The 23004-nt window shown below is 34.8% G+C and overlaps 2 protein-coding genes across 14 annotated transcripts in view; one reads left to right on the plus strand and one right to left on the minus strand.

Annotated features, from left to right (window-relative positions):
* The window catches only part of LOC129744119 (alpha-catulin), a 458959-nt gene that overhangs the window by 222959 nt on the left and 212996 nt on the right, over positions 1-23004 (plus strand). The window contains exon 2 of one of the 13 annotated variants that reach the window (XM_055736513.1): positions 8598-9636. The exons of the other annotated variants lie outside the window; for them this stretch is intronic. Within the exon in view, the coding sequence (XP_055592488.1) occupies positions 9607-9636 (30 nt within the window). The 5' untranslated portion in view covers positions 8598-9606. The remainder of the gene's footprint in view (positions 1-8597; positions 9637-23004) is intronic. 13 annotated transcript variants of the gene reach the window in all.
* LOC129744121 (dnaJ homolog subfamily A member 3, mitochondrial-like) lies at positions 19082-20577 on the minus strand. The gene is made up of 2 exons (XM_055736517.1): positions 20058-20577; positions 19082-19995 (listed from the first exon to the last, which is right to left on the minus strand). The coding sequence occupies exons 1-2, from the start codon at positions 20465-20467 to the stop codon at positions 19224-19226; spliced, it is 1182 nt and encodes a 393-aa protein (XP_055592492.1). The 5' UTR covers positions 20468-20577; the 3' UTR covers positions 19082-19223.

Below are 23004 nucleotides of genomic sequence, written 5' to 3' on the forward strand. Positions count from 1 at the left end.
TTGTGGATGCCTTTTGTTTATGAGCTGATTATGGTAGATTTTGACGTTCTGAATTCAAATCATTCGTCAGATTTTATTTATCAGATAGCGGCTTTAAATGATCTTTAGAAATGCTTTAAATCATTGAAAATCGTATGAAATACCCAAAGTATGGTTGTCAGTTAAATTGGATAAACTAGAAAAACATCAAAATTTCACTCGCTGACGCCATCTTTAAAGCCCAGTTAGCGTCAGGTAGCGACATTTGATTTTTTTTCTAGTTTAGCTCTTTCACCCATTGCTCATATTTTGGAGGTTTCGTGCGATTTTTAGTCATTTACAGCATATTAAAGTTCAGCGAAAGCCGCCATCTTGGATTTCAAAACGGCGTCTTAGAGTGGAATTTGTCTTGTACTTGTTTAGCTCTTTCAACCAATATCAATATTGTGGGATTTTCATGCGATTTTCAGTGGTTAGTAGTGTTTTAAATCTAAGTGGAAGGTTCATCTTAGATTTGAAGATGGCGTCAGATAGCAAAATTCGGAATCTTCTTGTTTAGCCCTTTCTACTTGGTTGCAATGTTATGACCATGATAAAGCTAAATTGACTAACGTCATGTTGGCTGTAAAATCGAAGTATTACAATTTTCAAATTTTTTCCCATCAAAATAAATATTTCATCAAAAATTCCCTTTTTCTAAAGGTTTGACGAGGCGCATTTACTTAATGATACTATTTTATCGACATTTTATCTCAATACTTGACGGCATTTAAAAAGTGGCCGATCATTCATCAATAATGCTGTCATCAACCATCGTGGTTGCTGGAAAAATTAAAAAAAAAAACTCGGAGAACTCACGGAACCCAAAAAAAAAAAAACATCAAAAATGACTCACATGTTTCGTGGAAGGCTTATAGAAGCTTTGGTAACCAAAATTTTACAGCCTAATGATTTTGTCGAAGCTTTAAAAATGGTCATGATGATGGACTGGATGCAACTCGGCCATGCATTTTGGACATCGGACGTAATTTTTTCGTGCTCCGTGAAAATTTAGCAACATAATAATTTAAACAGCCAAAAAATCGTGAAATTGTGCATAAAATCGAGAATTTATCATTTCCGGACACAATTCAGTGCAATGAAATCTTTATCTGTGGAAAAATGAAATGATGTTAGATAATGAACAAATTGTGATTTTGTGAATTTTATTTCCAAACGACGAAACGATGGTGCTGGCGCTATGCCCTCCGGACCAGCCGAGGAGAAATGCTCAGTTGGAAGAGCACAAGGACTGAACCAGCGAGTTGTACAACGGCATATTGCAGATCAATCTTTAAGATAAGTAGATAATTTTATATTTTACTAGCTGACCCGTTGTGCTTTGCTACACCTTCCGCCCCGGAAATAAATGTAATTTGTAAAATTTTTTTCAAATTTAGATTTTAGAGAGCATTTTTTTAAATCAAACCTCATAATACTTCAGAACCAACAACTTTGAAATGAGAGCTGCAGCTGCAGTTCTGAATTGCAATTCAAAGATGGTATATATTATTTACTGAAACTTGAACTCTAAACTCGTTTTTCAAGATCTGAAATTTGTACTCTGTACCCAAAAAAAACCTTTTTAAATATGGTCCCTTCTTTGAAAAGCTCTTTATCTTGAATTTACATGGGAGCTCTCTCATCTTTTTCAATCTTGTCCCCCACTGCTTGAAGAAGGTAGGCAAATTAAACCGGCTCGATACCCAAACAGCACTTATCATGGTAATGAAAAATATATTAAATTAGTTATGTATTAAATACAGTGCAAATTTCTTTTTTTTTTAAATAAATTTACTACGGTAAAAATATATATATTTAAAAAAAATATCAGTTGCATCACTAAATAAGTTCTCAGCGTTTTTTTTTTTTAATTTTCTCTTTGAAAGTCAAATATTCAAAAATGTTGGCAAAAACAAATTTCTAAGTTTACATTTGTCCCGTATATTGAGGCAAGTGTCATTGCAAAGCTTATTTACAGATGCGTCAGAGTAATGGCTTTAAAATGGATTTAATACGAATTCCTGCTTTTTGTTCTATCAAGTTTCACTGATATATCTGCAGTATTCTTGTAATATAAATTTATGTTTGTTACTCCATTTTTAACGAATGCTGTTCAAAGGGAATGACCTTCATTTACAAAGACATTAAAGAATTTTCAATAACCGCTTCAGTTTCAACATTCGGAATACCCATTCTGACCTTTCCAACATATTGAATCATTTTGAAGATGAATTTCTTAAAAGTTCGACCTTTGCCCTTGCCCCACCGTGTAAGTTGACAGAAGGGAATATTGTTTTTAACATTTTAAGAGTATCCTAAAAATTTCTCTTAAAAATTTTGCTTCCAGTTGAATATCAGTTCTAAAGTCTCGCTTTTCAAAAACGAAGCGGATCAAAAGTCTCTTATATGCAGCCATGTAACACAAAAACACTTTTCATGTTAAGTACGCACTTGAATTGGTATGTAAGCAAAAAGTACGATGGTTATTTCAGAATTATTTCAAATAAAAAGCTCCCACCTTCATTTCTAAATTCGTTTCAGTTGTGTATTTGGGCCGAAGTAACAATTTCTAGAAGAAAACATAATTTTTAATTTTTTTCAACAGAAAAAGTTGAACGTTTGAACATGTTCTAATGTTCCTTGAATGAAAATTCGAATGCTACCTACATTAACATGAACTAAATATGGAAGTATTTTTCAAATCTTTAAATTGGTTTTGATTCGATTGATAAAATACCAATCCGTGTCACATCTAAGCGTCATTTATTACCACGTGCTGTGTACAAATCTAATAAGCAAGAAAAAACACATCTAGGTTGCATATCGCCCCCACGTATTTGAGAAACAGGCGCCTTATTGTTAAATTTTCCAGCAATCAATGAACAGTGTGCTTTGGTTACTATCCTCTTGCGACGACGTTTGCTCGCCCATGGAGACGAAAAACAAACCCCTCAAAGAAAATATGCTTGGTTGAGAAATACGCGCCAAAATATTCCTACTGATCAGTATGCTATGCCTGGGTTACTTTCCTTTTGCGACGCCTCGACCATAGAGACGAAAAACAAACCACCCAAAGGAAAAAAAAATCTCAAGAAAATGGATGTCATGACTTTAATTTGTTTCGAAAAATTACAAATTTTGTATGGAAGCCTCTCCTTTCTTAAGTCGGATGGAGTTTTGACTATTACAGAAACCATCCCCGGCCTCAAAAACCCTCAGATGCCAGTTTTGACGATGATCGGTTCAGTAGTTTTCGAGTCTATAGGGAACAGACAGACAGACAAACATTCATTTTTATATATATAGATTTTCCATAGTATACATTGATGAAAGTTTATTTTGTACTACACTGTTTTTTACGCTGTATGAAATCCGCCTTAGACATGTACGACTTGTTATATTTTCTCACAAATAACCTGTTGATTCACGAGAACCGTGGAAAATAACCGTGCATATGGCAGAAACCCGAGTAAACCAGGGATGAGCAACTCGCGGCCCTCTTGGAATTTACTAAAATTTAAATTATTTCACGTTTTTTACTACGATAGGTTGTTAATAGTCATGAAACATTGGTCCTTACCAATTAAAAAAAATACATCAATAACTTTGTCTAATCTGCACCAGTTGTTTTCAGTTGCATTTGCTCAACAATCATTATATAACAATCAACAAAGCATTATACAAAAAAACAAAATAATAAAAACATAATTAAAGATTTCCCATTTCCGTGGATCATCAAACAACGAAAAAAAAAAATTAATCCTCGACTTAATCAATATTTGTTACTCTGTGATTCGATCCAAAAAGTTTGGAAGGATTATCTAGGATGCTTATTTCAGAAACTTTATAGTTAAATCATGTCAACTATCGATAATTTTAGTAATTTTCTTTGAAAATAAACAATCCATATTCCCAAAGTCATAAGATATTCATGAAACAGCTTTGGAAAACCTATTCCAGTGGTATCTAGAAAATTAGTTATCGCTGGGATTTAGCTCCATTAGACTTTTAAATTGGAGTGATGACAAAAGGTACCATCAATTCCATTAAAAAACAAGTTTCCTAGAAATCGGTTCAAACTTTTTACAAACCATTGAAAGACCTCCACAAAATTCATTTTTTTTAAAAAGGGAAACATATTTTTTTTAAATGATCAAGATTTAGTGATAAACCATTTCAATTTTAACTTGTATTTTCCACTTTGTATTTAAAAAACGTTGCTAACGAATTTGTCTCATTTTCCCTATTTCAGTTGAGATTACTTCGAAATAATTTTGTTATGTACAATGAATTAAAGCTTTCTAACGTTTATTTAACACTAGCTGATTTTACCCGGCCTTGCTCGGGTTCATTTAAAAAATAAATCAAAATGAGACGTTGACTTCTAGAAATTAAAGAAGCTTGGTATTCATTATAATAAAAAATTGACCCATGTTTGGTCAAGTTAACTTTGTAAATTTAGTAAATCTTTTTAATGCTTTGATTGAGATTATTAACTGCGTTAATCGTTTTCATAATATTGAAAAAATCATAGTCATGAGTTGGCAATTTCCTATGTATGCTTATTCATCCTATCACGAAAAACATGTTAACCCACCCTTTTTTCTGGAGATTTAATATATTTGGCTTTATTTTTTATCTTCAAATATTAAAACTGTTATTTTTTATCTTTCCCCTTTCCCATCTAATGAAAATCTATACTGGAGTTTATACTACATTTCAAGATAGATGATCTCCCCGTACAATAGTATATCACGTTTGATTTACTTAGAAATTTCTAAATAGACTTCTGAACCTTATTGAAGACTCACTTTGAATGTCTCCAATTGTATGTATCCTTTTTTTAGCAGTTTAATTTCACACTGTTTTATGATACTTTTTCCTGAATGTTGAAAGATCCACTAAAAGTTTTTTGAAGTTATCAAACACAAATCATCTAGGAACCAAAATCGTTCATTTTATAACTTTCGAAGGGGAAATATTAAAGAAACATGAGATATCAAAGAAAGTAGAAATTTATCGAAAAACATGCAACGGCTCACCGTAAAGAACTTGAACTCGCAATTTCCGCTTGTCCGCACTTCATGTTTCTCTAATACTTTCCATTACCTTTGAAAATGTGATCATGTTCAGGTATGAAGATGTACCAAGACAAATTGAAAACATAAGATTTCATTTTATAATGGTATGAAAAATCTGAGATCTATTTCAATTTGTCTATTCTTGGACACAATTATCCCATTCATTATTTAAAAAAAATTGAAAGGTTGTCAATTTAACATCTCTTAGGTAACATACGATTTAGGTTTTTTCAATGAATTTTTATCAATGAAATTGAATGGTATAAATCTAAAACCTCAGATTTTTGTACATAAAGTTTCATGCGTTGGATTTGTTTTTTTTTTTCAGATAATGCATTTACAATTTTTTACCCCCCATTTACATTCCTTGACGGCTATCAAAGCTATGAATTCGCAGTCCTCAGCTTATACTCAAAATTCGAAAACTTTTTCTTTTTCCATGAGGATTTCCAATAATATGAAAATGGTTGGTTTTTAGAAGCTGGAATTTATCAAAAACGGTCATATATATTCGAAACATGCGAGTGGTATTTTTTCATCCATAATGTAGGCTCTTTATTTCATCCATGAACCACATGCTTGTGACCCGTGCTACGAACAGTAGAAAGAAAAAAGCCCGCCAAAAATTTCACGATGATTTTTTCTATCATCAGCAGACTTTGATTAGCTATCCAGCACACGTGAACTTTGGATGGACGTTTGCGTTTCTAATGCCCATCCCTTGGTGATGGTGAAAACAAACCCGCCAAAGGGAAAAAATGGTTCTGAAAAATGGGTGCCATGACTTTTGGTTTGTGGAAAAAAAACGAAAGTTCTATGGGAGGGTCCCTTTTCTCAGGTCGGAGGGGCTCAAAACTGTTACTAAAACCTTACCATGGTCCAAACACATAACTGTGCCAAATTCCAGGCTGATCGGTTAAGCGGTGTGGATTTGTATAAGGTGCATACAAACATATATAGTCCAACTCATCTTTATGTAACGAACCACCTTAATGAATTAAGACGTTGCGGCCGCACAACGCTATCGTGCAAAAAAATTAGAGACATCTATCGTTGAAACTATTCAAGCTGACGGCAGCAACGCTTGAAATGGTTCCAAGTTTGACCGCTAGGTTCACGGTTCTGCTCCGGTTTGGAGCAACTGAAAACGGTTCCCTGATCCCGGTTCCCATCCCCATGAGTGAAAACGAGACAAAACAACTGATTCCTTTATGGAATTGCAAAACTCATGCTGAAGCTGACCTAGAGAATCAATGACTCGGCCACTTTTTTAGAGAACGCCAAAACCGACAGACCGTTATCGGAAGTGATATATCGCTAATTCGCTAATATTCGATAATTAGAGGCATACTTAGAAAAGTATACCGGTTAATCATATCTAAGTTGCTATTTTGTGAGTCTAAATATATTGGGCGACTATCTTGAGAAGACAATAATATAACGACGGTTATTTGGAGATACCAGTAAGTTGGAAGTAATACCTTGGAAATAACTTTATAGTTCTAAGAACCGAGTGTAACCTCACTCCATAGGCGAAGAAAAATCGTGACACAGGACTTCAGGTGCTACAGGATAACTAACTACGCTAGTGCAAATTAACAGCGTAAGAAAAGGTTAAACAAAAAGTACGTTTCTAAATTATGAGAAAAGATAAAATAATAGAACGTTGACAGGTAACCCGCGTCAACGTGGGTTTAAATCCGAGGCTGAAGATCCCGTGCGAAACATACGCCCTACGATAGAGGCCGACAGCTTGGTTGTGGATTGAAGGCCCCCGAGCTTGTAATTTCAGCTCGGTTGTGGATTGAAGGCCCCCGAGACTGGATACTGCCCGATACAACACTCCGTCTTGGCAACATCCCGTGGGCGATTGTTTCGGCAACGTAGCATCGAATAGTGTCACCATCCAACGTACTCCAACTGCAGTCAACTGAACACCGGATCCGGAAGCACAAACCAGGTTAGAAATTAAATAAAACAAAACCTACTGTAAGCTACACACAAATGTTAGGGAAATAGCTAGGAGCTCCTAAACACACATTCGATAAGAAAACATAGATTGATGCTGTAACCCGAGCACTGTTTTACTCCGTAATACGCGCCTGACGGATAGGCAACCCTCTTTGAAGTGAGCTTTTGAAAATTGTTATAGCTGGAAAATTAGAGTGACTAGAGTGGGTTTTTTTTTATCTCGTGCACTTTTTTTCCCATCCTACTTTTCCCCGTTTCACCGTTTGGGCAGCGTGAACCTAAAACCGATATTTTCAAGCCAAATGACGTAATACCCGCCTTGAGAGGAGTCTGTGGCCGGATCATAATCACGTGTCAGCAATCTTCCCTTCCGGAAGTGGCGCCCTAAAACAAGTTGCTGACATTAGTGGCAAGAAAGAGTCGTTACATTTATATATTAGATCTCTGCCCTGATGTAAAATGAAGTCATGTAAGAAAAACCTATCAAAATCAATCCGCGTGACAAAAACCTTAGTGTACACTCTACGAACTACTTTGGCTTATGGTGAATGTATAAGTTAGACTATAAACTTTTTTAAAGAGTTTTCTAGTGAGTAAAGATGTTTTGCTTTCCAGCTGTAGCCCACTTTTTTGTGAATTGTTTGGTTTTCATCTGAATGTATCTAGCAAGCCCACCATAGCTCCCTTTTATTCCCCAGATCACACTCTCTACTTATTCAACAGTTAACAATCAATCAGAATTATAAGGCCACTAAATATAAAACGTTTATTGACGAAATAACGCTATGTGCTGTTGAACATTGAAATACACTAATTGAAGGTTCAAACCTCCTTTCTGGGATTTTTCAAAACAATCAGAATGTTGGACTCATGAACAAAAAGTTTGTCAAGTTTATTTAACTGATTCATTTACTTCAGAGACCAATCACAATTTAATTTCATATTTTTAATCCAAACTTTTGTGATAACCATAGAAAATTCACCAAAATTTTACGATTTTTTTGTAAGTTAACACTTATGATTCTGAATTTTTATGGTTATCGCTTTAAAATATAATTTTTGAATGAATTTATGAAAAAACAACAATTCTCAAGCTTCCAAAGGAACCCTTTAGATCTGCAATACGATGTTAGATAAGAAAGATATGAATAGGATAAATTTGCATGTTTTTAAAAGAATGATCCCAAACTTTTTTATTTGCTAAAATAAAAATTCCTGTGTAGCTATCAGGTACTAATAGTATCGAACTCGTAGAATAAAGAAAGTTACTACCTAAACTATTTTTGATATTCCATGAAATGAGAACTTTACGACTTCCACATCTTACTTATAACTCAAAATGTTTGTATGGTACATATTTTCGTCGAAGGATGCAAAAATGTTAAAAACCTCCAGAACAGCAAAAGTAAAACCCTCAACGTCGATGCATTAAATCAGAAGAACACCATCCCACGGAATTCTGGCATCAGTCACGAAACTATGCACGTTATTAAAAACTCGTTATACTTACTTACTCACTTTCAGAAACGAAGTTCTACACAGAGTCAACAAGGCGATCGGTGGCTAAAGGATTCCACCCCCAGCAAAATTGGTTTATAGGCTGCAGGCGCATAAAACGAGAAGAAAAATCCAAAGCTTCTCATCGGTTTCCCACGGGCGGATTTTTCCACCCTTTCTTGGATGGTTTAAAAGATAACGCCACCCCCCGGGGGAAGATCCGCGTTTCGCACGGAACGGCACCGATAATTTACGAGCTTATTTTGCTGCCGTTATTGGTTTGGGGGGCTCCTCGAAAACAGTTCCGCCACTAAAAGTTTTTGGTTGTGTGTTCCAAAATTTGTGTGTGTGCATTTGCGTGTATGTGTGAGCTGCTAAACGTTGTAAGTGGCGTTGCAGAAATTTGCCTCCCGCGGGTGCCAACAAGTGAAAATTATTACTACCAAAAGCAGTAAAAAATAAAATAAAATTAAACGACGGGCAGTGGCTGTGATTTTGTGTTGTTTCGTTGTTGGGAATTCTTCGATAAAATCTGAAAATTTCACCGAATCGACGGTTGCCGCAATTTGGTTCATCTCCTTTGTGTTAGTGAAGCCGGACGGAGGAAGCAAGTTAAACAAAAGAAAAATGGCGTTTCGACGCGGGTTGCAGATTTTCGGGGGCAGATCCTATCATCATCATCAACAACATCGCTACTGCTGCTGCTGCTCGAGCTCGTGGCCGGTGATGGAAATAAGTGGTTTAAAGTGATTGATCCGGTTTACGGGTGGGTTGGCCGTTTTTAGCCAGCAATCTTCCAATAAATTTGTGGTTGTGATAGAAGAAACGACGACGGCGACGAGTGGGCGGGCAAGTGAAGTGGAAGGAAAAACAAATTGGTTTGTCGGTTTATCGTGTAAGGTTAGAAGTTGATTGAATTGAGCCCAGCCCCGATAAAGAGCAACAAGCAACAAGTTTATTGGTAGTGCATTCTTCAGTTTGGTTCTGGTGAAACACGAAGCGTCTCGAGCTTTTAGGATACTCTGATGTGAGGAAAATGGCCACAACCTATGGGCGAACTGGACAGGTAAATTCGGATTCGTTTTATGGTCTTGCTTGCATGTTTGAATGTTTAGGAAATAACCATTCAATAAAGGTCCTATACGTTTAATATACTTGAACATTTCACAATATACATTAAATGTAACAATCCAATGAAATTAATTCTATTAAAACCGACATAAGATTAGTTATGACTGCTATAGAGGCGTCACAAAAGTTTTATTTTTGAAATTTGAAAAAAATTCAGACAGATTTCAAAGATTCAAAATTTCTTAATGATGCTCAAGAAACAGATGTACCGTGAAACGGAGCATCTCAAAACAGCAGGGTTAGATGCAACATTTGAATGTCAGAATACCTATTCAATTTTAATTTCTATATAATGTAATAAAGTTATCATTTAATGATTAAAAAATCATGATAACTTAAATTTTGTAAAAATTGGATGAGAGAGTTTTAGCGGAAAAAGCGTTAGACCTCCGGCGGTCTAAATAGGTATATACAAAGTGTCAATCTGTTTAGTGTTGAAAACAATTTTCACAGAAAAAATGTAAAAATTTTATTCAAACAAAACTAAAAATCCCTGCAATTGGTGCTCTATGCGTTTTACCATTACATATATATCAAAACAATTATCACAAATATATAAAAAACTTTTAATTTTTAATCGTTTTTTTTTAATAAAAACAAAGTTTGGTGCAAATTACTCCTTTTTCTTAGTAGGGTAAATATCGCATGTTTTTGTAAATTTTAAAATAAATTAAGCAACTTAAAATTTTTCTGATCCCGTTAATTTAAACTAGAGATGTACCGAATAGTGGTATTCGGCGAACGGCCGAATACCGAATATTGAGCTTTTCAACTATTCGGCCAAACGAATATTCGGCCGAATATTCGGTCGAATATTCTATTGAGTTTTCAATGAAAAAACCTTAAGCGATCATTTCAATGCTTTCTATTTCATCCATATTAATTCCCCCCATGTTTTAGTAGATTATTTTAAACCAGATGATATTATCGGATGATGTATTTCAATATATTTTTTTTATTAAGTAAGGGTCTTTCTGATTTTTAAAATGTCACCGATAACTGAAAAGACATCAGATGGCTAATCGCATCTAGGGCGTTTATCACCAAAGAGATTGCGTTCCTGTGAAATCTGGAATAAAACATTTCGAAACATCTGTCAAGCTATTTGAAATTGCTTCTCTAATATTGAATTAGATGAAGGTCGAATTTAAGCATGATATCTTTAAAATAGTTGTTGAAAAAATAGATGATCTTTAACTTTAAGCAAACCATACTTTCAACCACACGTATCCAGACGGTCAGGCATTCAGAGCGATTTTTGAAAAAAAAAAAACGGCAAATTTTATGTATATTTTAAAATTTTTGGAAAATTGAACACAAAATCTAAAATTTTTTAAAAAGAAATTTGAGATTTTCATTTGATTTAGCTAATAATCTGAATAAACCTGAGCAAAACACGCGAAGTATTAAACAATATCTGGACATCCCGGCCAGATTTAAATTATCTGGATTGTTTACTGGATTTATGGTCATGCCTGAATATTTCGAGAAAATCTGGAATGAACTATAATCAAAGTACAAAGCGATACCGTTTAGCAGTCTCCTGTAAGATCTACATTGAAAGATAGACGGATGTTTTGCAGAAATCATAAGTTTTTAATGATTGTGTAGCTTTTACAACATTACTTTTGGAAATTTTTGACATTATCCAAAACTATTTTAAAAATTTACAAGTCTGTAGTAGATATTCGGCCTATTCGGCCTATTCGGCCGAATACTTAGCTCAACTATTCGGGGAGCCGAATATTCGGCTAAACGGTTTTTTGGCGATATTCGGCGCTGAATATTCGGCCGACCGAATATTCGGTACATCTCTAATTTAAACTTTAAAACTTTTGATGTACAAGCAGTATGATTATCTGTGAACATTAAGTTTTTAGAAGCCATTGAAGAAGTAATGCATGATGCCCCCGTTTATGGTGTACAGAAAGTCAATGAACAGTATAGTAACAATTACCCCGAAAGCACTCATGAATTTTATTTAAGTACTTGTGCTGATAATTTAGGAAACTGAGAAATTTTGCAGTGGAATATTTGCATCATGAACAACTTATGTTAATTTAATTATGTGCTTCAAAATATTCACCACTTGAACATTTGTATATAGATGTTATATTTACGAATTGTTATACCCTTCAATTTATTTACGTGATAGGAAAAATACTTTTCTGTAGAAAAAAATTATTGACCAATTCTAGCTGAACAACGTATTCCTAAATTATCTAAATAATATTCCACTGTCAGAAAATGTCAACGGTGACCTACAATAAATAACAACAGCTAAAAACCGTTTTCTCTTAATGTCTACTTAAACACTCACTCAACAAAAAGGAAATTTGAAAGGCAATTATTGTCAAAGGATGTCATTGAACACTTAAAAAAAATTAAGAAAAACCTTTTGAAACGTTGCAAACAACACCTAGATAATGCTTAACCTCAGCAAACATTTTTGTAGCTTTATTCTTTTTCTATTCTGTTTTAAATAAGGTGTATTACCAATCGTTGTCCCTTGACCTGTTGTAGCACAGTATGACTTAAATTTTCAATATTTCAGCTGTTTTCGTTTTATTCGATTTATAATACTGAATCATGTTGATCGGGATGTTTACTGATTAAATGACGCTTTTTGCGATATTTTCTGCTGTAAAAATGCATCAACGACGTTTTTAATTTTTCATGATTTTTTTTTTGCGCTATTTTGTTCTAATTGTTAACCAAAATCTTAAGCTTCTTTCTAGGACAAATAAAGTTTTACGTCAGACCAAAACATTTTTTGTATCGGTTTTCTTTACGAAATGTCTGTTGAACAATTTTAAAATCATGATTTCCGAAAAATTACGAACCATACATACCCGAGAAAAAAGTCAGATCGTGCAACAATTAGTCCGCTCAATCTCTTCCTGTCCCATTGTTGTACATAAGTCCGCCTCAAGATTTGTATGTTAATTTATAAATTTTTATATCTCCAATAACATTGATTGGTTGTTTTTTATGCCTAAATAGCAGTAGAACTTTATGAAAAGATTCATTGAGTCCTGAATTGAAGCAATGTGTTATGATTTGGTAGGGAGATTTGTGTGGAAAAATCCAAATTTTCATTCAAAAATCTTCAGAGATTTTCTGAAAGTTCAAAATAATTAACTTTGGGTTTAGTTCTTGCAATACATTTCATGTGAACAAAAACCAAACCTAACATGTACTCCGAAAATAATATTCGATGTCATACGAAAACTTCTAAACAAATATTTTTCAATTTTAGTGATTTTGACTGCTAACTTGAAAGCTGTTGATTTATAATACTTTCAAAATGTCATGTCATGAAAGCTCCTGCATGCAAAACCCGCAATTTAATAAATAATATTTTGAAATCGATTCGGATTTTTTATTTTGATAAAGTAATATCTATTTTCATGGAATACTTCGCTCTATCTCATATTGGGAAAAAATTATGCATAGGCATTAAACCCCCGATTAAAAAGGACTTTTTGCTCCCATATGATTTTTCGATGCCTTTTGGGTCACCAAGCATCAGTGTAAAATTTGAGATGATTTTGTTGATTCCTGAGTTAGCGCAACGCGTTTCAATTTTGTATGGAAGAGTGAATTTTTGCACATTAAATCATCCATAAAATTCATTCTTTGATTTTTGTTTTTGACTATTCTTAAGCTTATTTTTTTGACGAGCAGCTGAGAATTTTATGAAAAAGTTATAACCCTTTCAAAATAACAAATCTGAATCCATTGAAAAGTTTATAAAAATGGCAAACTTTGCTTGCTAGAGCTGTTATTAATTGCATGAAACGTTTTTGCAAAGGTTATATAAAACAATAAATTCTCTGACAGTGCAAAGAAATTTTCTTTCAAATATGCAGACAAAACCGCAAAAACATAAAAAAATAATTTTGAAAAAAAATTGTATAACATTGAAAAACTTTTCTAAGGTACTTGTTAGGTTTATGCTTTGTTCACATGAATTGTATTGCAAGAATAAAGAAATAAATTTCATCCAAAGTTGAATTTTTTGGAACATTCAGTACATCTCTGGCGATTTTTAAATGACAAATTTTGTTTTCCCATACAAATTTCCATACAAAAATAATACTCGTTGTGCTAATTCAGGACTGAATGCATCCAACATTTTTATTGCTATTTCTGGCAGCAAAAAAATCAAAAAAAGTTATGGCAGGAGTAAAAATTTAAAAATATGAAATTTCCATACAAAGCTTGCAGCGGTCTAATAGGCATAGGCAAAATCAATAGTTAACGACAAACCTCATTTCAAGCTTATTTGAATTTCCTGGAAAATATCGTATGCAAACATTTCTTCTTCCATATAAATTGCCATACAAAATTGGGCACGTTAATTGACTACATGATACTGAAAAAGAACTTGGATTGTTCATTAATATGACTTGTTTTTTTGCTAAATATTTATGTAAAATTAGTATTTTTTTTGTAATTTTTTAGCTCTAATTAACTGATTATCATTTAGAATTTTCATATGTTTTTGGTACTCAATGTTGATAGATTAACTTTTACTTATAGGCACTTCATAATTCCAAAAAATTATTTTTTATCCCGTCAAATCTTAAAGTTGAAGTATTAAACTCGTTGAAGAACATACATATAAATGTATGTGTGAAAGTCGGGAAACTTACAATGTCTGAAAAGTGTCGAAATCACTTCCACTTCTTTGGCTTTGAGGGACTACTTTTTATCGGATTTATGTATAAATCCCTTATCTCGACTATTAACTCAACATTTTATGCAAAGAATCTAAAGATTGTGCTGAAAAACCCTGTTTCCTTAATTTCGAGACTACAAATCACAAACAATTGTACTTCATGTCAACAGCGATATTTTCAAAATATTGTAAAGAAGGAAAACTTCAACCTTTAATCCCATAAAAATTGAAGTCGAAAGTTGAAAGACACGAAATATCACTTGTCTAATGTGCAATTTCCTCAGAAATTCATATCTTCCGTCGAGTTAGACCGGGGACATCTGAGCGAAGCTTTATTTGGCCCTTTTTATCCAGAAAAATAAACAGTAATAGCATCGTGAATCTTAATTTGATCAAAATAATTTTTCAGCTGGAAATTTGCTGGGAAACATTTGAATGTGATGTGATTGTTTCTTGAGGATTGATGAAATTTTTTTTTTATTATTTTTTTTTATGCGAATTTGGTTCATTCTTTATTTTTAACGTTTAGTATTCAACTCTAAAAAAATTAAAAAATTTAGAATATATAAATTTTGTGAAAATTTTCGGACCCAGCATTTATCTAAAAACAAATCTTTAGAAAATTGACTTTTTTCAAAGGTCGCGTTTGCGGAACCTCCAAACGTGATTTTTTTAGTAGGGCTCATACAAAAGTTTGCCAGACATTATGCAATTTTGGGCCACCCTACTCCCACAGCTGTCGTCCTTATATGCTGTTTTTTTTTCTCTATTTTAAAACTTTCCTTTTTTACTATTACTGCTGCTCTCTAAACGCGCAGTTTTTTCTACATGCGGTCCTCCCAACACGCATTTCAAGGCTGTTCTTTTTACTACTACAGCTGTCCTCTCATCATGACTTCTGCCTTTCACGACTGTCCTCTTGACTAGCCTTGTAACTGCTTCAGCTATCTGTCGTAACCGATCGTTATCTCTTCTTCAGAAAAACGTGAATCAACTATACTTGTCAACATCTCTTAACAAACTGAGGCCTGATTCCAATCGCTACAGAGGTTACATTCATTTCAAATAATCCCTTTCATGAAAAAGATATAAATCAATTTAATTTTTGAAATAGATCGCGTCCTTTACACTTTGAAAATGAGGTATTGAATACCTTTAAGTTTAAATGTTGGTTATTTTATGTTGGTACGATATATAACGAAAAAAGGCTGAATACTGGGCAAATAAGGTCAAATAAGATGGCTCCCTATAAAATCAGCCGCAGAATTGAGTTTCTGAGAATATTTCACGTTTGATAAATTTTATTCCAGACTCTCATACCGTGGGCTTTTTGTTTTTTTTTTTAATTTTGGGTCCGAATTTCTCCATAGTGCACTACGGTTGGACGGTTTGTATGAAAGACCCCCCCCCCCCCCCTCCCTCAAAATTTGCAACCATTGAAAAAATTCGAAAAACATTAGGCACCTCATAAAATTTGCCTGTGAAACTTTTGGGCACTGAAAAACAGTTTTAATTGATTTTTTTAAATTTTTAAGTTACTTTTGGATCTTGTATGAGTGCAACCGTCAAAAAAAAATAGTGAATTTAGTAGAAATGCAGCCAATACAGGAAATAAACCTAAAACATGTCCTTAGGTGTGCAACGATTGGCAAATCACCTGAAGTTCCATATACATTCTTGAATGATCGTATGAATGTTGAAAACACAGAATTTACCTTCCAAAGTGGAGGCAATATACGTACATAAATTTAATTTCTTCCTAAACCGATGAAAACAACATCAATTGGCGTTATCCTAAACCTTATTCTTACCTGTAGGAAGAATGCAAGAGAGCGCAAAATTAAGCTATCATTGCCACCATATTTTACATTATTCTTATTGGTCAATATTACTCAATTCACAATCTGATTTTTAGCCATCTGGATGCACTGCTAGTTGCAGAGAGAACATGACGATTATTCTCTCACTTGATGCTCGCGCGGGAGCAAACTAATCTTAAAATTCATAAACATGGCGGACTTTCTATCATTTCTGATTAAAACTGGCTTCAAACGACATTGTTTAAGATCTTTTCACTATGCAGTTGGGATTCGGTTCGCAACACCGTTGTAATCCACTAAAGTCGTCATTCCTGATACGTCCATTTTCGCTGGGACTCAAATAAATGTTAATAAACAAGCTGAACTTTAAAAAACAAGAATACTTAAATATCTGACGACCGATTTTCAAACAATACTCCACATTCCAAGCTTAAGAATTTTATTAATTTAGGACGTTTCGGCTTCTCAGTCAGTTGAAATTTTATTAAAAACAGCACATTTACTCAATGTCCAACGTTTTGGCCATGATCTTGGCCATCATCAGGGAAAATCTATAATTTATTTTAATCAGATGAATAATTTTTGTGTTTTACATTCTGAGTTGTTCGACTTAAGAGTGTGTACTGTTTGTGTCTGTTAGATTTTTAATGGCTGGGTTGATGTTGGATTTATTCCGAACCTATATTGTTTTAAATAGCTATAAGTTTCAATTTGATTTTGTGTTGTTGATTTTTGCGTACATACCAGAATGAATAATAATTTAAACACTGGATTAATCTAATCTAACCACTTTTTGTGTCTATTTTAAAAATGTCTGTTTCCTAGCGATCACTTCTTGATAACTATTATTTTTATCATCTTATTAACACAGAAAGTCAAATCATTCATTGTAAACTGATGGTCAAAGCTCAAAAAGCCATAAAATTCTAAAAACAGATTATATATTTTTGATTTTCAATTCAAAATCATTTTGCCTGATTTTTTTGATACAAGGCACAAAAATAAAATTTCGAAAGTTTAGTTAACATTATTGGAAAAAATCCCTCGGTTGGATTGCTCTGCGGTCCATAATGTGCTAAGCTCAACCAATTCGAATCGCTTGAGCAAATAGGCTCATCATTTCACAAAAGCAAGAGCTTTCTTGCAAACAAGCTTTTAGTCAAAGGAAGCTCAAGAGACTAAAAAGGTTGGAGCTTGGATGTCCATATTGAGAACGGAGCCAAACAAAATTTTAGCAGCGAAGCCATTTTGGAATTGTCTACATGAAGAATTATTATAATTATGTGGGTTTCTGACAATTGAGCCGAAAAACGAAGATCGTGACCATCCCGGTTAAAATAACGAAATATCTTTATGTCAGCTATATATTGGTGTATTTGAAGATTCATTTAAAATAATAAAAGTTTTAGGTTTCTAATGTATGTCATAAATGTAAATATACGAAAAAAATCAAAATCTTTGACTTTATTCTTGGAAACCACTGTTTTCTTACTGAATAATTTGTTTATATTTATAAAACTGGGCTGATAAAGTATTTAAACTATTAGAACCTGAAACTCAATTGAATCCAACTTTATTTTAATTATTGAGATATTTTCTTCACATTAAAAACCGCGAAAAACATACAACGAGATATATTTTAAAAATTCTCCTAGTCGTATTTCAACATGAAATGGATAAAATGTGCAGATTTCCAATTCTAGAGTCAATTGAAGTGTCGTTTTTGATTTCTTATAATATTTTTAAAAATTAAATTTTACATTTTAAAGAAGTTGTGCCCAGGGCAACATAAAGCGTAAAGTAAATGTCGATGTACCTCAGATTTGGTGCTCAATATGCTGATATTCTATGATTTAATACTAGAATCCCTATTTGTTTATGCATTAATATAATTCATCCATACCAGTTTTAACTGAATGTAAATGAACCGGATGACAATTTTTTCCTCAAAATTCCTCGATCCTAATAAATAAAATATAGTTATTAAATCATTGAAAAAAAATTGTTTACGAATTTTTCAAATAACATGCTGTGGTCTGCAAACCAAGCATTTTTATTGTTTCAATATGAGCTCTCAATCTACCGAAATTCATATTAATTAAAAGTTCATCAAAACGACTTTAACAAAATGAGTTATCTTTGATTCAAAATACAAATTTTTGAGGACTTTTATGTTTTAAGGTCGTTTTTTGAAGATCACAAAAACCAATTCTCAAATTTTTGACAAAAATCCGATAACATACACCTGGACAATTTCAAAATGGAGAAGGTTTTTGAAAATCGGTTCAGCATTTTGGATTTTATAATCAAAACAAAAATCCGCGCCTGTACAGTAATGTTTTTTTTTTAACGTGGTATGAACTCCGTCGTTAACGTATAGGGCTTGGAATATTTTTCAAGCCAAGTTTTTTGAGCGCAAGCCGTGTAGAAGAATCATATCCATGGCAAAAAAATCGCGTAAAAAGAAGCCGTGTTAGTAATACTGAGCAAAATCAAACCGCATAAAAAATATCCATAACCGGCTAAATGTCCTTATTTTGCTGGTTGTCTCTGGCACCCAATTCAAAAATCTATAAATTAGAAATTTTATAGCTCCTTATTTTAGGAAGTCAGAGAATATCATGAATCTTGCTTTAACCGTTCCTGAGATATCGCTTCGAAAAAATACAGTTTTGGATATAAAGACCCTAACCGCAAAGGAAGGATAAGCTGATCATTTTTTTTTTCTAATTAAAAACGGCGAAAGAACACAGTTCACTTTCACTAATTCAAACATTATTTAGCCCCTAGCCTGTGGGGGGAAAGGGAGGGAAATAAATGTTGCTGAATTCACAAAAACCCTCAACTAGTTTTGGTAGTATGAATAATGTAGGCAGTTTCACGGTGTTTTAATTTGTATATTTATTGACATCAACACTTGAAAGGCCTGGTTCTAAAATGATGGTAGATCAAGTTTTGTTGAACTCCGTTCGAAGTTGCTTCGGTTGCCATTAAAACACCGTCAAACCGTTGGATCGGCTATTGTCGGTCATTTGGACGATTTAAGGTTCCGTGCAGCTCTTGCAGAAGTTTCCGTTGCGAGGCGCTAATGTGAGTAGGGATGTTAATTTTAATCCTAATCAGATGATATCCTTTTTCCTGCGAGGACAGATCGAAAAGTCCTTTGGCTGGGACGCGAATTTCCGTTCCCGGTTGCGTTCCAGGAGGAACATGCACGTTGAAAGTTCCATCGATCCCTTTCACTGGAATGTTGGCACCAAGCACTGCTTCTGTCAGAGTAATTTCTTCGGTGGACCTAATGTTGATCCCTTCCCGCTTGAAACGGTCAATATCATGAACGTTGAGGATAACGTTAACCGTTCTTTTATGTCCAGGGATCCTAGCTTTGAGGACGTCCCTGTTTTTAGAGCCTTTTGGTATAAGCACCTGAACCGGACAAGGCTTCAGAACGATCCCCTTGCCATTGCATCGGTTGCAGATGTGCTGATGGGTGGACACTCGAGCACCTTTACAAAACCGACAAACCATATGAAGAGGACCACTTTCGGTTTGGATCGTTTGCTTTCCGGATCCCTGGCAAACCTTGCAAAGCCCTTCGCTGTCTACCGGAGGAAAACTGCCCCAGGCCGAACAATTTTCACACTTGGACCCGATAGGAAGTTTAATTTCCCGGCGGCTTCCCTCTGTCGCTTCCTTGAAGGAAATTTTCAGAATTACATCTTCGTAATTCAGTTCGTTGACAGTATTCCATGCCGAAGCGATAGATTTCCGCCGAACCTGGGTGACCGTTCTGAAAATTTTAGAAAAAAATTAAATAACTTTCAGAAACACAAAAAAAACATTCACACTAACTTGTACAGTTCCGGATTCAAGGGTACCAGACTGTCACACTTCTTATATTCACTCATCAAAGCTTCGTAGGCTTCTGTTATTTCTTGAAATTTGGCTTCGTCTGCGTCCGAAATGTGGATGGCCGTTTTTTCTACTCCTGAATCTCCATCCGTCCGGTGAATCATGTCCGGATGATACTCCTTGGCTAGCTTGTAGTATGCCTGTTTGATGTCCTGGAACGAGGACATGTGAGATACTCCAAGCACGGAGTAATAATCCTTCTGTTCGACCGGTTTCTGATCGTGAGTTTTGACCGGCTGCGTGATATCTGATCGTGCCGGAATATAACGAAATTTGGGCTTCGCCGGCGGCGTGGTTGCTCGTCCAATGATGCGCATCAAACCGGAGCCAAGCTTGAACTTATCGATCATGTTCAAAATTAGATGAATGAGTTTTATTTTTGCCAGTTTCTCCAAAAGGCCGGGAAGGGGAGAATTTCTGCACAATTTTTCAATGTGTGTGATGTCAAAATGGTGATAGCTTGCTAAGGTTTTTTTTTCGAATTAATAATTTATGAAATCGACTTCCATGCTGGTTTGAAAAAATAATTTCCAGAGAAAAAAAATCCTCGGGACCAAAAGCTCTTCGAAATAACAAGTTAATTCATATTCCATATTGGTTGTCAGGTATCTTCAATGCTGACGTAGTTATTATAAAAATCAGCAAGCATTGTACTTAATTCTTCAGTTTTCTTTTTTTCAGTTTTTTAATAAAAGCTGTTTTTTAATGCCTGTTCTTTATGCACAACGACTGTCCTCACATCAATTTTCTATTAGCTTCTTAGAAAAAAAAAGATTTAGTTTGTGGCTCTGCAAAAAAATGTGAGAATCCTAATTTCCTTTAAATAATTTTTATTAAAAACTATTTTCAAGCATTTTGTAAACTGAAAAACGGGTAAGATAACTTAAAAGCGTGAAGTAGATATTTTTTCTTGCTTCTTCGGTTACTCTATACTAAATATTGAAAATGTTTACAAAGTTGACGAAAAATTGAGTTTTAGTTCATTTTCTATGTAAACTATGAAAAATATATAAGTAGCTGGTGCGAGCAAAATGATCAGATGAGATTCATTTTAAATTAAAAACATTTTTTTTTCTTGAGCTTTAAGTTTGAAGATAAAAATAAGGATTAATTTGGTGAAGATGTTTAAAAGAAACGTGTAACCGTTAGGGTATTTTGCCCCATTGGACCCATAGGGAGCGAGCCACTTGAAGCATTCCTTCTGAGTGCTCAAGAAGTTCGTCGATTAAATATCGACGATTTTCCTACCTTATTTTGTATAAAAAGAACACAAAATTGTTAAACAGGAAAGATTAGGAGATAGGTTCAATAAAATAAAAACGAATAATTTAAGCACTCCAAATTAAAAAGTAACGGACAACATTCAGCAGTTTAAAAATTCAAATACAGAACACAAACAAAAACACATAACACCAACTGAACGGCGACGGACATACTGATGTCAACGGAAAATGGAACGGAAACTGGCAAGGGTGGGAAAATCAGCTCCTTGGCTAAGTTAAGTCTTTCCGCTTGCAATCACGATAGCGACTAGATCGTAGTGCAAAAAGTTTTACTTAAATAACTAAAAGTAAAGCCAATTTTAAAGTGGAAAGTGCCTGTTTTTCCAGAGAAGAGTCTTAGTCAAGTGAGTTTCCCACAGCTGTTTCTAAAAACCCATCCTAATGCCTGTTCCGATTTAGGACCCCAAAGTTTCTGACCAAAAAGTTTCTGGTCTCGAGGATTCTGGTCACAGCAAATCTGACCGGATCGACTCGACCTAGTTTGGGTTCACACAAAGCGAACGAACCAGTGAGCCAGATCCCGTTTCTATCCGGAGTTTGCCGGATTCTGCAAATTAGCGTCGACGAAGCATCAATTTGCACGAGGCAAACGAGCTAGTGAGCCTAATTCCCAGGTCCACAAGCGACAGTGCAGACATTGGTTAGCGGAATCCGCTAGTTGGATCCAAACAAGTTGCCGTGTGCACGAGGCAAAGGATCCAACGAACCAGTATGCTAATCAGAACCGCCAATGTTCTGAGAGACTTCCTGAAGCCAAGATTCCGAGCAAAAGAAGTTCCGCAGAAGGTCCCGGTATCTACCACGACAACCATAACCGCCAAACTGACTCATCTCGATCTGGTTCCAGAGGGTGTTGTTTGATCCCTTCAAACGGGTTCGTAAGAATTCAATCAACTACCCTCCGGTTCCATTGCATCGAATGGTCAATAGTTGATGACCACGTTTTGAAACAGCATCGAAGCAGTCCCGAGCGCATGGTGAGTGCGCCCCGCACCCGTTACGGCCGGCCGGTTCCAGCAGCAGCAGATTACACACCACACACCCACACTACACAAACGTAAGTTTTTATAATACAGAACATTTTGACCAGAGTCCGTAGTGTTTTATTGGATATCCGACCAGTCTCATAAAACGAGAGCCGACCTTGAGCCCCAGTGGTTCTCAAGCTCTAGCTGGCCCATCAAAAGAGGCGTATGTAGCCCACCCCAGACGGTTTCCGTGGCTTGACCAGCAACTAGGGGCTATTGGTGACCTCCTTCGGAGAGAGAGCAAGTAATAAACGACAGGCCGAATGAAGGTCAAGCAGAGAAGCCATTCGATCTACCAGCATATCATGACCTTTCGACTAGGCAACCCATTTGGCATATAGGCCTACGGTCCAACAAATTCATTTATTTTCAACTCCGTCGCGTATTTGTGTTTTAAAAAATCTATGAAAAAGATCGATAGTCGACCATTTGAATAATTTATAAACGAGCACACATTTTAAAGTTCTCAGTGGAACTTCATGTTTTTGAAGAAGTTTTCGAATAACTTAGCTATTATCTTTCATATGCTGAAACAACCAGCCCATAGACAGAGTTACTGTGTATGCAGTGACCGAG

Source organism: Uranotaenia lowii, chromosome 2, assembly GCF_029784155.1.
Source record: "Uranotaenia lowii strain MFRU-FL chromosome 2, ASM2978415v1, whole genome shotgun sequence".
NCBI classification, from domain to species: Eukaryota; Metazoa; Arthropoda; class Insecta; order Diptera; family Culicidae; genus Uranotaenia; species Uranotaenia lowii.